Genomic DNA, 16,883 nt, shown 5'->3' on the forward strand with positions numbered 1-16,883 from the left:
TGTAGGAGAAGTTACATTTTATTTACAATTTGCTGTGACATTTCAGATTTCGATCTATTATTTCACATTTCTTCCGTACCCTTTTATTTCTAGGTGCACTGTGCAGGGAAATTAAGTTGGCAGGTAAAGGGATTCTGTTATATGTCTTGTCAAAGCAGGAAGGTCAGAGGTCAGGGGCAGTTACAGATCAGCACCTCTACACCTGGGTGGGATTTACGGTTCTCTCAGGAACACAGAAGTTATGCACTCCAAACTGTGACAAGAAACTTTTGTAACACCAAAGCTAGCCTTCATTGTTCTTGCATTCATGACATTCATGTGCTTTCCAGCCTAGAGTCTTAGAAGCTGGAAGTCCACACATAACAGCCATCCAGTAAGCTTCCCTATGCAGCAAGACACACTGAATGTAGGCTGTTAAATCTCAATATTATATATTAGTATTATATTGGCTGTGTATGTAGAATGATGTGCCTAGTCTACTCAGTCTTGCACCATCAATTTCAATTAGTGTGTCTGCTAAGTTAATTGACTCCTGGCAGTGTGCTATTATATAGTGGGAAACCTGATTAAATGTCCTTAAAACTTAATTGCTTCTGTGCCTTCTGTAGAGCAGAATGGCAGTAATCTAGAGATTTTCTTTAGTGTTTAAGCTATGTCACATTATATATCTATAGTGACTACTCCTCAGATCTTCACTGTCCACAATTATTGAACACGTCGCGAGCAGAAGAGCGTGCTGAAACAGTTGAAATAGAATCAACACCTATAGCTATAACAAAGTGTTGCACTGAGGGCAAAAAAATAGAAAACCTATTATAGAGGCACAATAGAAACCATTAAAAATGAATTTTTAATCATTCACAGGTGGTCAAAACCTCAAGATATTCAGTGTTGATGTTTGATATTAACTAAAGGTAATGTCTTGGCTCTATCATTTTCCAAAGGTGTTGTTATCAACTAGCTAAATTATCAACACACTAGCAGCTTTTCAGCAGTGCTGTTGTGACATGGATTATGTATAATGGATTCACAGTGATGTGATTGTGTATTTATTAAGATCAGTAAAGGCATATCTACCGAACCACAGAGTTTGTAGTTAAAAACAATAACAAGCACTGCTATTGTAATACAGCAGCTATATTACATTGTGCTCTGATAATCTAGCTTTAGTAACAGAAAGTTGAAATATTAACGTTTTAATGGAAGTCAAAAGACATTTGGGGATTCAGCATTATTGCACAGTCATGTTTAAAGGATTGGTGATAACAACAGTTTATTTTTCTATATGTTAATGGTAAATTGTTTTAAAAGTGAAGAGACAATTGCTTCGTTTTATCTAGTCATAGTAACTGTAGATTCTGTGCAGGCCATTGGTTGGACAATTGCTCAATAAGAGAACCCATTCATAGTGTCCAAAGACTTAAGTTATGAGATGTTATCAAGCTGCCAGTCTTAAAGAAAAAGACTTACTCTTACAGTGTTGTCTGAACTGCACAGTTATTTACCCCGGCAACAGTGTTGCAACAGGGACAGGTTAGGAAAGACACTGTGCAGTTTTATTAAATATTTTTATTTCATCCACTTTCATATTATTCTAGTAAATGAGATCACATGCTGTAAACAGCCTTTTTAAGGCAATTTGTTTAGAAGACACTGATCACCCATCAATACAAACACAATAACAGAGTCACCTTGAAGCAATACCTTAATCAAGAATATGTTATTTGTATATGTGGGTTCTTCAGTTACATGCATGGTCCTACTGTGCAGCATCGATCATAATTGCATATTATTATCTTTTATATTTGATAAAATTCCTCATTATTAATGGTTTATAAAATGTAATTTTACAGTTTTGACTTCAGCAGTCCCATACAACCATATCTATATCTGCTTATTCTCACGCCCCCTTTATAATTTACTGTATTTTCTGTGTTTGTCACCAAATATTTGCAGATGTTCAAAAAAGGTTTATTAAAGCACAAGGACATCGTGAGCAAACAGAACGCATCGTGATTAAATTATTTATAAGTTTAAAAATACATACTCTGAAGTAGTAACTTGATTATGGAACTACAAATTCTACTCTTTGGAGAATAAATATGTAAATGAACGTGTAAGGTCACCAGCCTATTATCTGAAGCTCGAGAGAAATTTGGTCAATGTAGCAAGACAATAATCCAAAGCAGAGGTTTTTAAATGACCTGGTTAAAGTTGAATCTTATTTAAATGCCTTAGCAGGAATTTAACTTTACAGTCCATGCTTGAAAGAAGCTCTGTGTGATGTGTAATTTAAACAATTCTGCAAAGACAAGTGAACCAAAATTCCTCTACAGCAAGTTCACCCACTGTAGGTACCAGACATGTTTGGTTGTAGCTGCTGCAGATAAAATAGGCACAGTCAATTGTGTTTAATGGATAGATACTGTTTTAAAGGGGTTATATTTTCCCTAAGTAAATGTTTGTACTCATGTTGTCTTTTATAGAACTTTATTTTAAGATCTGAAATGTGTGAAAAATGCACAAATACAAAGGACATTTACAACCTTTGCTGCCAGCCACTTTAAAATTTACAAATATGACCCTGTTATGCTACTTGAACAGCTTACATCTCTGAACAGTGCCTACTGTTGTGTCTTATGGGATCAATTTTACCAAAGTAGTCAAAATAAATAGATATATTTTTTAGTATTTCAATGGCAGGCCAAGACTGTTCCAACTCAACAAGCAGATAGGGAGGAAAACATAGTCTGCACAGAGCAGGTGAGAAAAAACGACAAAGGGAAAAGGCAGACAGTGTACCAAATGAGCACATGGCTAATGTGTACCGCTACTGCAACAGCGACCGCTTGGTGGTTTCTCTGCCAATCAGTCTTTGTTACTGTGGTGGCAGCAGTCCTCCTCTGGTGACTGCAGTTAAACAGTGGAGAAGGGCGGGCAGTTAAACAGTGATTAAGGATAGCTATTTAGAAAGGCTGGGAGACAGGGAGACCTTGAGAAGTCAGCCATCCACAACACTGTTTATGTACAGTAGTATTGACTGGCCCACACGTACTGCCACATGAACACACATACATACACTGCATGCCAACATGCACATGGCCTCATACAGAAAAATGCAAAGTGAACCTAAACCCACTCAACTTTGACTACTGGCAGAGCTTAACTGGCAGGTAGAAATGTTGCAATACTTTGAATCTGAGCGTTTTAATTTGCCCTAAAGAGTTCATATTGATGAGCTGAACACTTGTTGAAAACTAAAACTTTTCTTCCTTGTGGCTGCTGGCAGTGAAAAGAGGTGCAGTCATTTGTTTTGTTTCCTCCTGTGTGCTAAAAAGATTTCTGCAGTTTGTGTCTGTCTGTGATAAAAGGAGGATATGAGACACTTTGTAATTTAGCCTGAAAATTAGCAATTTAAGTTACAAACACAAGCTAAGATTTTCAGAGTCGCACCTTGCTGTCGATCTCATTGCTGCCCAGAGAGGTCTGGATAACGTAGAGCAGAGCATCTGTCAGCCCATCACACTCCCTCATCCTTCGTCTCGCCTCCTCACCTGCTGAGCTTACGTTCCTGCAACACACATATGACAACAACTGGTTGGAGAGTGTGCTTTTCTCTGTATATGCTTATGCGTTTGCCAAATACACGGGGAAAGAAAGAGAGCTGATTGAGGAGGGAAGATGAGACAGGATGACAGATGAAAGAAAAAGAAAGCTGGTAATAAGAGCTGTGTAGAGGCAGAGGGAGAGAGAGAGAAACAGATACTGGGGAACCTGGCACTTCTCCCTAAACTAAACAATTGAAAAAGGAGCATTAAAATTCTGGCTACATCTCAATCTATGCCCTGAAGGCTCACTTCAATTTAAAGCACTTGACTTGAGTCCAAAAAAAGGGAAAGGGGAAAAAAAGCCACTTTAGTCAGACAGTTGGTGGCTGAACTTCACAGCCAACAATCACACCAACGCTGCTTTGATAATTTGACAATATTGTTCAGTATATTATTAGCAGCTTTGCCAATATGATGCACAGAAATAATGAATTGAATTTTGATTGAACTGGAAGTTCAGGTGGGCGTTGGGCTGGATTTGTTTGGGTTTCAACAAGGAACTGCCTGTGATACAGAAACACTTCGTACCAGACAGTGACTCATTTGTCTGCGTTAATAAAATAGAAAATGAAACTGAGGTGAGCAACATGAGCTAAAATTAATATTATACTTGCCTGAAATAATCACTTTAATGCTCAGTTCACACTAAAAAAAACCCAGCATATCACGAAACACTGACACAATCTAGCAAATGTCCCACATTTTGGCACTCAAGATAAAGTCAGATTTAGAAAAGCACTATAGAGAAACAACATGCAAAAACAGCAACAACACAAAGACAGACACAAGAACATAATGAAAAAACCTCTGATTTTAGGTGACTCATTATTAGCCACAGACCAAACTGCACAACAATTATACTACAGTGAGTCACTGCAGTGCAGGCAGATAAATTATGAAGTATAATTTATGTAAATTCGGTATAATAAACTTTACATTAATAACACATACTCCATATCATTTCAGGCCTTCAGCTATACACTAACAGAAAAAGGTTACCAATGCTGACAAATAGTGTTAGAGTCACAATCAGTTTAGCATGTGTGTAGCTGTCTGTCAGTGTGAACGTATGAGACAAACATCGATTTCTACTCTCTATTTCTATTTTTGTCTGTGAAGGTTCTCAGTCATCCAGGCCATCGTAGTTTGAAGAGCTTGGAAAGAAAAGCGTCTGGACTCTTCAGTTCTAAGAGCAACTGGTGGAGAGTCCCAAATTTTGAGCCCTATGGGAGTGTCCCCAAGAGGGTCATGGACCCCCTATTGATCCTCTGTCTAATCACACGAGCCAAGGTGTGAAAAAGGTCACAATCAGCCAAGGTTTCGGGTGAACCCACTGTAAAACCTAGCCCCATCATATCATGTGATTTAGGCTACGTCCACACTAGCCTGGTTAGATTTGAAAACCTTGTTTTCGTCTGAAAACGCTCCGTGTCCACACTAGCGTTTTCAGTTGTTTTCACAGAGTTGCACGTCCACATTGAAACGTTCGAAAACAGTTACGTTCCACTACTGCGCATGCGTGAAACGCAAGAAGACTCGACCTGCCTAATTTCTGTCTGCCGCTTATTTACTTTCCGGCTCTTTCAAAAGTCGCGGCAAAATGTCGAGGAAAAGCACCGAGTTTTTTAAATGGACTAACAATGAGGTGGAGTTGTTGCTGCGAGTAACACAAAAGTACAAAGTTGCAAAAGCAAGTGAGAGTTAAAGAATTTGAAGAAAAGCTATCTGGAGCATGTACAGACTGATATTAATCTTTAATAGGGCTGTCAAAATTGAGAGCAAACAAAACAACTGCTGTATAATCAGGGGTGCGCATAAGTGGTCCGCAGGTGCGCATGCGCTGTCAAAATAAACGACGCGCACCAGACAAGAAGTTGCAACGCACGTTTGCGTACATAATATTTTCTGGAGGAGGACAGACATTTGTTTAGAACTCTCACAGTGTGGACGGGAGGCCAAAACGGAGAGAAAATGATGCGTTTTCAAACGAAAACGTATTAGTGTGGACGTAGCCTTACTGAGGTCAGAAGGCCCAGGATGTGAGTGGGAGTTAAGGCATCTGGGAAGGGATCTGTATTTTTCACTCTGTTGTATATAGCATTTGTATTCTATTTTTATCCTATTGTATATTTTATTCTATTTTATTCTACTGTATATAGTATTCTATTTTTATTCTATTCTGTACAGTTGTGTACTGTATTTATTCTTATTTTATTTTATTCTAATTGTCCTTCATAACTTTTGCACTGTCCACTTCCTGCTGTGACAAAACAAATTTCCCACGTGTGGGACTAATAAAGGTCATCTTATCTTATCTTATCTTATCTCAAAACTGGATTATAGATGGCAGACAGTTGGTCGTTCACAGTGTACATAGATGTCTTCTTTCACTCCTCTTTCAAACCATCTTTCTTCTCTGTCCAAAATGTCATCATTGGCATCCTTGCAGGAGTGACCCTTGTCCTTAAGATGCAGATGAACAGCTGAGTTGTCCCGTCAAGGTGGCTCTTCTATGTTGTAATTCTCTATTTTTTACTTAAGTACCTGATCAGGCTGCACTAGATAATGTCTGTTACTGGAGCATAATAGCTCCACATTAAGATGGCAACATCCTCACCCCACTTCATTCTGGTCTTCAGTTACAATGAAATCATTTGAATATTGGCTTCTGTGTTTCTTCATTATATGTATTTGTGGGTTGTTACAAAGCAGCTCAATTACATGATAAATCAACACATCTACATACATTCAAACCCACCAAATCTATAGTAGTTTCACACTCGATATCTGTGTTTGGAAAATGAGTACGACAGATCAAACTAGTGCTTTTAAAACATTTACGGTTTGGTATTCTCTTTACTATTGACTTTACTATTATTATGTGTTGACCTGCAGAGAAAAAGAAGGTGTTTTATTCAAGAAACGATCTGGCCAAACACATAAATTTAACAAGAGGATGTGCAAGAACCTCTTGTAACTGCTGCTGTCAAGGTTTATGTTTAAACAGTTATATAGACATAGTACAAAGATGATCCACATGGCAGGTGTCCCAGCAAAAAGCCTTGGCTGTTCAAAATAGAAAAGGAAATACGTTTTGCGAATGAAGATATATAGGCAAAGACCAGATCCACTAGAATGACTCACCCTGGACAAATAAAATAAAGACAAAGTTTTCTGGTCACAGTAAGAGCAGACACACAATTTAGTGCAGACTAAATTCAAAATCAAATACCAAATTCAGCTTTTAAGGAGACCGTGCTCATTGCCACTGTGGAACATGATTTGGTCTTGATTCAATATCTCAGGGACTAGGCAGCTTGTTGTCATGGATTCAGTTATGAATTCTAGATCAAATATTTAAGTATTTTAAGATAATGCAAGGCCATCTGGAAGTCTAAGTTTCACTGAAATCTAATCTTCACACAAGGAAAGCACACTTGCAAACAGACCCAGAAATGGCTCTAAAAGAAAAGCTATGGCATATTTAAGCACCTTTAATGCACCTGCACAGTTTTCCAGCCACAGCTAATCAACAAAAACGAAGAAGAATGTGCTACTAACTACCCAAAGAGTTAGATGCAGATTAGATAGGCAAAGCCAGAAACTACAACAACTGCCAAAAAACCTTTTGTGGAAGTTCTTCAAAGATTCAAGAGTGTGAACGCCACCAGCTACATACGCTTGTGCAAGGTAACAGGTCACACATTTTCTGTAACTATATAGCACGTTATAGAAGATGTACTATGTGGGCTCAGACAACTGGTGAAGGAGCAAGACGAAAAACAAACAAAACAAATATTAAAGAGTGGTGACACCAGTTTAAATATCATTCTTTTAAATCTGAAATGTCAGAAACAAAATGAGACAATACCTTGGTATAGTTTGAACTTCTTCAAGTTCATCTATCATAGTGCCATAATAAAGAGATCACTAGTCTAGGGGATGAGATCTTTCAAATATTGCACTGATGAGAAAAGGAGAAAAGAAAGGGAAAGACACAAGAACTCAATTAAAACTTCACGTTCATGGCTCCCTGCTTCCAAGAGAAGGTCAAGTCATTTTCACCCACTTTGAATGCTAATGGGCAAACAAGCACACGATGGAAATGCCGCTTAGCGGAGAACTATTCTCTGTCAAGTCGATATAAAACAACATAACAGTGAAAACACTTCACCTTGACTAATGTTTAAGCAGCAAAGACAGGCGGTAGGTGGGTGAGAAAGAGAGAGGGTGAATTATTTACTGCTTTAACACCGGCTTTAGCCTTGAAAATGTCGACTTCTACAGAGATTTGCATCATGTTCTTTTATATGATGCCTCGTCATGAGTGGAAGAGAAGACACTTAGCAATTCAACATGAATGTTTTATTGAGAGCTTTTATAATATTAGGTTTTTAGCCTGCATACATATATAATACGAAGGTAAAGCAAGCAATGATATGTGATCACTCACAGGCACGGCCCTCTTTCTCTAGTCTAAACTTTCTCTCCTGACAACTGTCTCACAGACAGAAGCTTAACTAAAGTGTGTGTTCCTTTGCCTTTTCCTCCTTGAGACACGTTTTCATAAGCCCGTCACACTCCCTCATCCTTCAGCCAGTCAGCATCTAATGATGATACCACATTTTGGCTTTGCAATTATAAACGACACATTTTCTGATTGGTATTGCTTGTGGTTTTTCATGATGTTCAAGAGGTCGTCAGGAAGGAAGCACTAACTAGCGATTTCCAGGAAAATAAAGCAAATGGACCTGCATGGTGTGTATGGCACTGACTCTCAAATGTTACTCTTCACATTTCACAGTTTCTTCTGGCTACACTGCCAACATCATTCCATATTTACCTTGCCATGTTTACAGCTCTGCACAGCTGAGTGAAAAAAGAAGCTCTTAAAGGCTGGACCAAAAAAAAGAAGTTTCCCACATTTTTGTAGTTTATGAAATACTAAGATGATCAGACCAGACTGTCATTTTTATAAGTATACGGTTATCTCCTATATACTTTGCTTAATAGCTTTTGTATGTCTGCTATTTAAAGGCCTTTGCACATGGATGGGTTCAAGTATGTGTGTGTGTGTGTGTGTGTGTGTGCAGTTTGTGTGTAACTCTCTGCATTTGTGTTAATGGCTTATGTGCACATGTGCCTGTTAATCTAGTGGTAATGAAGCATGACGTATTGCACCATTCTGCAACACACCTCTTCTTAGATATAATTTAGTGAGAAAACAGTGAGGTCAGAATTTCTTCAGCAGAAAAAAAAGCATTTTAATAAATAATATTTTGATAGATTAGATTTAAACAAACTTGTTTGTTTTAACCAGTTTCATAGGGACGCTGGTAACATAATATATGTACCTGTGCATTACAAACGGTAAACCCTTTGCATGACTGCATGGGCTTCAGAAAACACTAAAGTGAAAGAAAAGGTTTTCTATTACGTGTGTGTGTGTGTGTGTGTGTGTGTGTGTGTGTGTGTGTCTGCTTAAATTTAACCAGTAATCTCTACTATTTAGTGAGTCCATTACAGGTTTACAGTTCATCCTATCTGATGTCACTCCTCATTAATTTAGCCTAACTCATTAGCCTGCATCATTAAATAATTACCTACTGTGCAAAAAGACACAGAACTTGATTAAGCATCCCATTCAAAATGTTAGCTGCAGTGAAGTAACAGCGTAGTTCGTTTAGTGGCAGTGCCAAACAAGCACGACATTTGACTACTGCAGCTCAAAATATTTTGAAAAACTCATTGTTTGCTGGTTCTAGTTACGGTAACATTTCCATTAAATAGTAAAGTTCAGTGAGTTCTCTCTTCCTTCCAGTAAACAGTTTTTGTGGGGAGAATCATGCAGAAAGGTTTTGACATATTAATATGATTTCTGGGAATCAAATTTAGAAAAACAAATAAAGAAAAAAAGATTGAATGTCAAAATAGTAAAAGCAGAGAAAGGCATGCATATATTTTTATTTTTATCAAATTTCAACAAAAACAAGGGAATGAATAAACTGAAAAAGAAAACAATGAATTAAGTTCATGACAGTTAATTAAAGGGGATCAAATTGAAGATGTACCAAGCACACCTAATTAACCGTAGATCCCAGAAATCCTTCAAAATCCAAAGAAAACTGTGGCGTGGGTGTGGTCTCTGGCCGGCTGCAGAGGAGGGGTGACGCAGCGAGCTCCCGGGGCGGCGCAGGGGCAGGGTGAACAGGTGTGCTGAGATGTGAATGTGACTGTGACTCTTTTTATGTTCACAGTGACAGTCGGAGTGAAGGAGAGCGGACGTGACAGCGGAGCGGGAGTATCTGTGTCCCATTGTAAAACCACAGTAAAACCAGAAAAACCGAATGTCAAAATAAAGAAGTGCTGTCACCACATCCGTGTCTTGTACGTGTGTAAAGGGTCCAACTTCACAAAAACATTTAGGGTATTAGAGCAAAAGGCTCGAGTATAATTAAATGTTTCTATTACAACTCAACAAGAAATATATAAGAAATTCATAAACTGTTAAGTTCCTGGTTTCTGCTGTTGGTGTCTAATAAAGGCATAAAAATACAACACATATTTCCACAGCCAACTGGGCAAAACAACTTACAGTTAACTTATGTACACTGTTTAATGGTCGTCATGCAGTAGTTTAACACCCTGTCACACAGCTTTATCTGCAAACCACTAGGCAGTCGATTTTCTACAAAATTAAAATACAGGATTTGAATATAATATTGCTCTAGTTTGTCAGCATATGCATATAGCCACCATTAAAAGTGTTGATTAGCTTATATACAATGCTAAACAATTCATTATTATTTTCTGAAAAAAGTAGCATCCATGTGTACGTGAGAAAAATTTCACTAACAAGCTTCCTGCTGTCTGCATACGCTGGTTTGACAACTATTAAAATATTGCTAGTTGGACATGTTTTCCACCAATTACACTGTTTTAAAAACACAAGGACACTTATACATTTTTCATTTGACATTGATTTTCTACTCCAGGGTGCAACAGCGTACCTCGGCAAACAATCTGATAGTCACTGATCTTAACACAAATCCCTTTTCTTTTCTTTTTAGTTGTTATAAAATTGGTGCAACATTCATGGGATTTACATGGACACGAGTGAATCCGAAGACAGATGGTCTTCTAATGTTGCTCAAGGAACAAATGACTACTGAGTGACTTTGTCTCAAACAGCTGGTGTGTGGTGGCTCTGCATAAATGTCTGGCCATGTGTGTATATGTGTCATTGAGGGCACAGGCAGCAGAGGGTTCATCACCAGATGGAACACATGCAAACAAACCTATTAATACCCATGAAATAAATATGGAAACAAACTCTTTCGTGACCACGCATTTAATTCTCGATCAACCAAAAATCAGTCCTTTCCTCTACGCACATCTGTGGGTGTCTGAATGGAAACGAGCTGAAAGCATTCACGAGTAGAACAAAAACATGCAAACGCATACAAATGGTGTGTGTAAGGCACCAGGTAGTTGTTTTCTTTTCTTGCTTGGCTACAAACCAGCAACCTGCAGGGAGTTAAACAGCCTCTGAACGGAGGAGAAGACCTTATGTCTGGCTTGATAACATCGTAACAAGATGGAAAACAGTGCTGGGCTGTGAAGGATTTGCCATAGTGGACAGTCTGATTGATTATAACATGCATACTTTTTCACACACTGATTGCCAAAAATAATAATTGCAAAAAGAGCTTTAAAATAGTGTGTAAAATTCTGGTGTAGGCGACTAAGAATCCTCTCAGCTAGTCTGACTGCACACCCGGCGTCATGCATGGAGCCAAAAACAAATATGCAGAAATGCACACATTCATGCACACCAGAAATACAGCTGTGTGTGTGTGCATTTTTCTTTATAGTGGAAACAAATTAGCATTTACATACACATACACACTTGAGCATATACTGTACATGCAACACCAATAAGTATACATAGGTATATGGACACTCATGCGCCTACACAGCCACACAAACACACACATCAAGGAGATAATAAGAGGGGTGAGAGGTCTGAAATTGAGCTGCAGGTACACTGGGACCTGAACACTGTGGTCTTATGTCACTTTAACCCTCTGAAAAGATGGTGAGATAGAAAGCTGCCCTGGAGAGAAGCAGAAACACCTTCACTGCTATGTGTTAGTGTCTCTCTCTTATTGTTCTCCATGTCTAAATTCTCTCAGTTCGAATTTTTCCAACTTTTTCCTTTTGTGCCCTCTCGTACTCCCTCTCCTTTAGCACCTTTTACAATTTGATCTGTAACTTTACAATGTGGAACAGCACAGTGACAGCATCATTTGTCTTCTTCCCCCGCACCTTTAGGTACCTACACACACATGCGCTCAAGTTCTATAAATGGTTTAGTGAGTTAGTGAGGAAAAATTGCTGAAAATCTACGTCATGTCATCAATGAAAGCTGACAACTTTTTCTCAAAGTTTTAAGGAAACCTATCTCTATTGTGGCAAACAAACAGCTAAAAGAACAAACCAAGAACCAGAAATAATCTGAGTCTTCTGTTGGACAAATCTTTTAAAAACCCCCACAAACATATTTCTCTGAACTCTAAAACTCTAAAAGAAGTGAAAAAACCCAGCAACCTCTACATCTCACAGAACCAAGTTCCTACAATTAACTATAGGAGCAAACATAAAAAGATGTTGAAGATGAAAATGTGTTTGTCTGTGTTTTGGATGAGCTAATGTTTTAGATTCACCACTGTTTTTACTCAGACATTCCTAAAAGTGGCTAAATAGTCAACCGTAGGTGAATAGCGTCCTTGGCATAAAATGAAAACTCCTCAGCTCATTTGGCCTTAAAAGAAGCATTTAAAAAAGTCAATTAATACGTATAATTTAAGTATTGCTCCCAGGATACATAGCCCATTTAGGATATAAAACTAATCTGTGGTGCACTGTATAACTGCAAATGATACCAAAATTGACAAATATTACACAGAAGAATAACTTTATGATCACACTTAGGTACCATATAGTCTTTACCCATACAAGTACAGCTATACACACCCATATTATTTAGGTTTCCTATTAAATATATATTTGTTTTTTGTATTGCAGCTGTAAGAACCTAATCGGTGGATAAAAAAGGTGGATATGCATACTAGTTAATATTAAAATTAATAACATTTAGCCATGCAACATCACCTCTCTGGTGGTGAAAGTGGGTCGAGCTAGTGCTTGAGGTTGAGAGATAAGGGTTAGATAAAGCTGGGGTCAACTCAATGGATAATTTGTATTCCGGAGAGCGGCCTGGCTCTTTTCCAGTCTGGAGTTGCTCCGCTGTCCCCAGCGAGGAAATGGAGCAATGGTACAGAAAGTTGGAGGGTGTGTTAACAGAACACACTGAGGATTTCTGTTACTGGACATTTGTGCAATTCACAGTTTGTCCATAGGGAATACCATGAATATAGATGAGGTTGTTTGTAAGTGCACTTGGCTAGGCCACCCTACATCATTTTGCAATCATATCATGTACATATGTCATAGACACGAGTGAAGAAAGAAGCTGAGCTATCAAATGACCATAAATGATCAGGCCTGGCATACCTACACATTTAGTGAGGCTGTACTGGAAGTGTCTGGCCCCCACTTCTTGTGGGAGATCGTCAATTTGTACCTCAGTCAGAACTTCAACAGCAATCGACAACCCTGTCACCTCACAGCAAGAAAGTCCTTTTTTCTTGTGGTCTCTGGGCCCTGTGCCTGCATGAGGTACGACTAGGTACCACAGCTTTCTTCCACAGTCCAGATACTTGCATGTTAGGTTAAACGGTGATTCTAAATTGGCCATAGGTGTGAATGTATAGAAGGTAAAGTATTTAACTGTATGACTATATGAAAAAAAATAAAGTGGCTTGAAGTGTTGAGAGTCTAAACTGGTAAGTGAGACTAGAAAAGCACAATATTAATGCCATTCCAATCCATTCCAAAGGAGGAGGGGACCTTGAGTGTGAATGGTTCCACACTTCCTTTACTGAGGTTGGTGTGTAAAGCTGCGGCAATGAGGTGGTTGGAGGATCCTTTCGAGCTTGGTTACCTAGTGCATTTTTAAATACATTCAATAGCTGCAATAGTGGAAGATAACCATTTGAAATAGCTCAAGAATCTTCAAAGCTGGTGGGGTGAGGGTTTAATTCACTGGTGGTTCATTGAGCACATAGCTCAAAGAGAGCTGGCCAAGTGGAGACTTTTTTTTTCAAACATCTCAGGCCTCTGTGGGGTTGGTGTGAGAGTATGTACACAGATCAACAAATATGATCAGAAACAAATGACAAACTTTCTGTGCTAGCAGCATGCAAGTGATCAAATAGTTACAAATCAAAATTTCAGTCTCATGACTAATTTTAAAGATCAGACCAGTATCGACTTTTTTCTTTAACACGTATTCAATATGAATACATATGTGATCCAAAAAAATCTTTTACATCATTTTACAGCATTTTACTGTACTATTTACTACGATTACCTGCAGCTCTTTTTCATCATCAGCCTGACTTTTTACTCTTTCAAGCCAGGTTAGCAGATCTAAGAAAAGAATTATGTGATCAAAAATATTCATTATCATGTCTGCATGCCAGGCTCTTAACAGATGTTTGGATCAAATAGATCAGCAAGGAGAAAATCCCATGTTCCCAACTTAATGCTTAACTCACCATACTAAATTAAGACTACAATCACTACTCTGACATAAGTAGAGCATAAAGTGTAGGCTTTACTAACACAAGGAGGGGCGTTAACGAGTACACACTGAAATATAATGGAAAAAAAGGCATATTTTCTCATACTGAGATTCACATAAACACAGTAATCATGAAAGCTATAAGTTGTCCTCCGTGATTTCAAACTGTACAAAGAAACAATTTAGAGGCACAATGCACCAAAAAGAAAGTCAACACACAAAGGATCCCAGCAAGTGGAGGAGTTGTTTCTATGGTGACCAACACAAATTGGTGCAAATGTGCTTGAGTGAATGAACGTGAAAGAGAGCAACAAAAAAGAACAAAATATGCATATACTGTTTGAAGTTGTGTCTATAATCGCATAGTGGTAAAGTAAAAATATTTTCCATACATTTGACATTAGTTAGTAGATTTATGAACACACACACACACACATACACCTTGAGGTGACTGTTATGAATTGGCAATATACAAACCAAAGTGAACAGAACTGAATAAAAGTAGTGCGTTACATATAGAACATGGTACTTTAGTTAACGAAAACCTAGAATTCATAAATGAGAATGTGATATATAAAAGAAAAAGAAAACAACACCTGAGACAAGATTTTAAGTGCCTGTTGCTTACCTGAGACAGCCTGTAGCATTGCGCAGCACCTGGGAGGTATGAATGTGGAGCTTGTGGTCATCATGGTGATTTGGGGAGGAGTCCCAGTTAGAGTGGGGTATGATGACACTATTGGTCAGAACGGCCAAGGCATCCTGGATGATTGGCATCTTCAGTGCATCACATGATGACAGGTTCCAAAGCACACCTGCATATGAATGTGTTCAGAAAATAAGAAACATTATCATATTTATGTTTAGACAGTTCTGTAAGTAATATTTTTTAAATACCACAACTTTTTCCAAGTAGCTACTATAACTATTATATCCTTAGTTTCTGTATGTAACTGATCGGGTCAGTTACTGGCTCACCAATCTTCTCAGCATTTACATTTGTTCATTCTCAGTGCTTCTCTTTTCATTCTCCATTTTCCTCTCATTCTAATTGGCTGAGGCATGAGGGTGCCTACCACGAGTCTCCTTAAGTCTTAGGTTTTAGTCCAGTTAAAGGGGAACTGTTCTCTGAACTTTAGACATTAGAGGTGCGTGGTAGAAACACAAATGTTAAATGCAGATGAATCAGACATAAACTAGTCTTTAACCTACTAAACTCCCCAGTACAATGTCTGTGTGATGTCTGATTGAGCCAATCTGCCACTAAGTGAAAACAGTGTTGGTAATAGTTCAGTGAATTCACAGCCAGCAAGTGCATGCACCACACAGGCAGCACCGTTGCCTAAACCAAGCAGAACCCTTCTTGTAGCAAGAATGAATCTTAAGCAGACTACCTCCTGCTGTGTGCTACATGTGATTGCAAGCTTTGGATAATGCCCTGACCTAAATCTTCCACCATTATCCATATTTCATGTGTGGTACACACATTGCACCAAAATTTCTTTTGTATAATCTTTTAAATGCAAACTGATGCTACTTTTTAAGGCACACAATTGGAAATTTCAAAGAATCAGAAGGAACCTTGCCAGGATGCAGATGAATTATGTATGTAAAGACATTTTAAGATTGATTGCCCAAACAATAGGAGGTCAATTTATGAGAGAATCGTCAAAGTATGGCCATGGTATGATCTAAGCAGCTTACTGTCAAAGATGCTGTTTGCTTATCATCTTCATCATCATCATCATCATCATATTGAAGGATTGTGGAAACTGTCATTGCCAATGTAGACTTACACTGACTAGATAATAGTAAGACACTAATATATAAACCACCAAGAACGCTGATTGTTGATTTAGTTTTCTGCAAAGTTGTATCGACTAAATTACATTTACAATCTTTATAAATAAAACCTCATACTTTCATAAATCAAATACATTTTTAGAGCTAAAAATATTTATCCAACCGGTTCATTTTCATCAAATGAAGTTTTAAGCTCTTCTATAAAAAAAAAGAAAAGCGATTAACAATTATTTGATCTTACATACCTCATTAACTGCTGTGCTACAAATCTCTCCAAAACCAAATAAAAATGTTCTTGGTTCCATTCACTGTTCAGAAATGTACATGTGAAATACATTTGGCTACATTTTGGGAGTCAGGGCAGCAAATTACTATAACCTCCTAAGACCCGAACTCTTCCAGAGCATGCATTTTTAATTTCTCTTTGATATTTGGGCTGATTGGGGCCCGATGAATGTAAAAACAAAGAATTACCAGATTTTTTTTTTTACCCAGTTTTTGTTTCTAAGAAAAATGAGAGCCACAAATGAGGATATTCCTTTAAAATTTCGATAGAACAGTTGCAGTATAATGTCCTCGTAAGTGGATATCAGGCCCTTGTAGAGCAAAATTGAGTATTTGGGTCTAAATAACCAAAAATGTGATGTCCACATATGTGGACGCCAGGTCCTAGGAGGTTAAGAAATAAAAACAGCCTAAAAGTTTTTTTTAACCTTGAGCAGAATGACACTGATCTCAGACACACCTTTTCAGAGCAAGTGAGG

General features: G+C 38.1%; 1 protein-coding gene across 3 annotated transcripts in view; it reads right to left on the reverse strand.

The window, feature by feature from the left end:
- The window catches only part of ctnnd2a (catenin (cadherin-associated protein), delta 2a), a 249,594-nt gene that overhangs the window by 43,443 nt on the left and 189,268 nt on the right, over window positions 1–16,883 (reverse strand). For all 3 annotated transcript variants that reach the window (XM_063483875.1, XM_063483876.1, XM_063483874.1), the window contains exons 15-16: window positions 14,945–15,131; window positions 3,454–3,571 (exon numbers count right to left, since the gene is read on the reverse strand). In XM_063483875.1, coding sequence (XP_063339945.1) covers window positions 3,454–3,571; window positions 14,945–15,131 — 305 coding nt within the window. The remainder of the gene's footprint in view (window positions 1–3,453; window positions 3,572–14,944; window positions 15,132–16,883) is intronic.

The sequence above is a fragment of the Pelmatolapia mariae genome, linkage group LG9, assembly GCF_036321145.2.
Source record: "Pelmatolapia mariae isolate MD_Pm_ZW linkage group LG9, Pm_UMD_F_2, whole genome shotgun sequence".
NCBI lineage: Eukaryota > Metazoa > Chordata > Actinopteri > Cichliformes > Cichlidae > Pelmatolapia > Pelmatolapia mariae.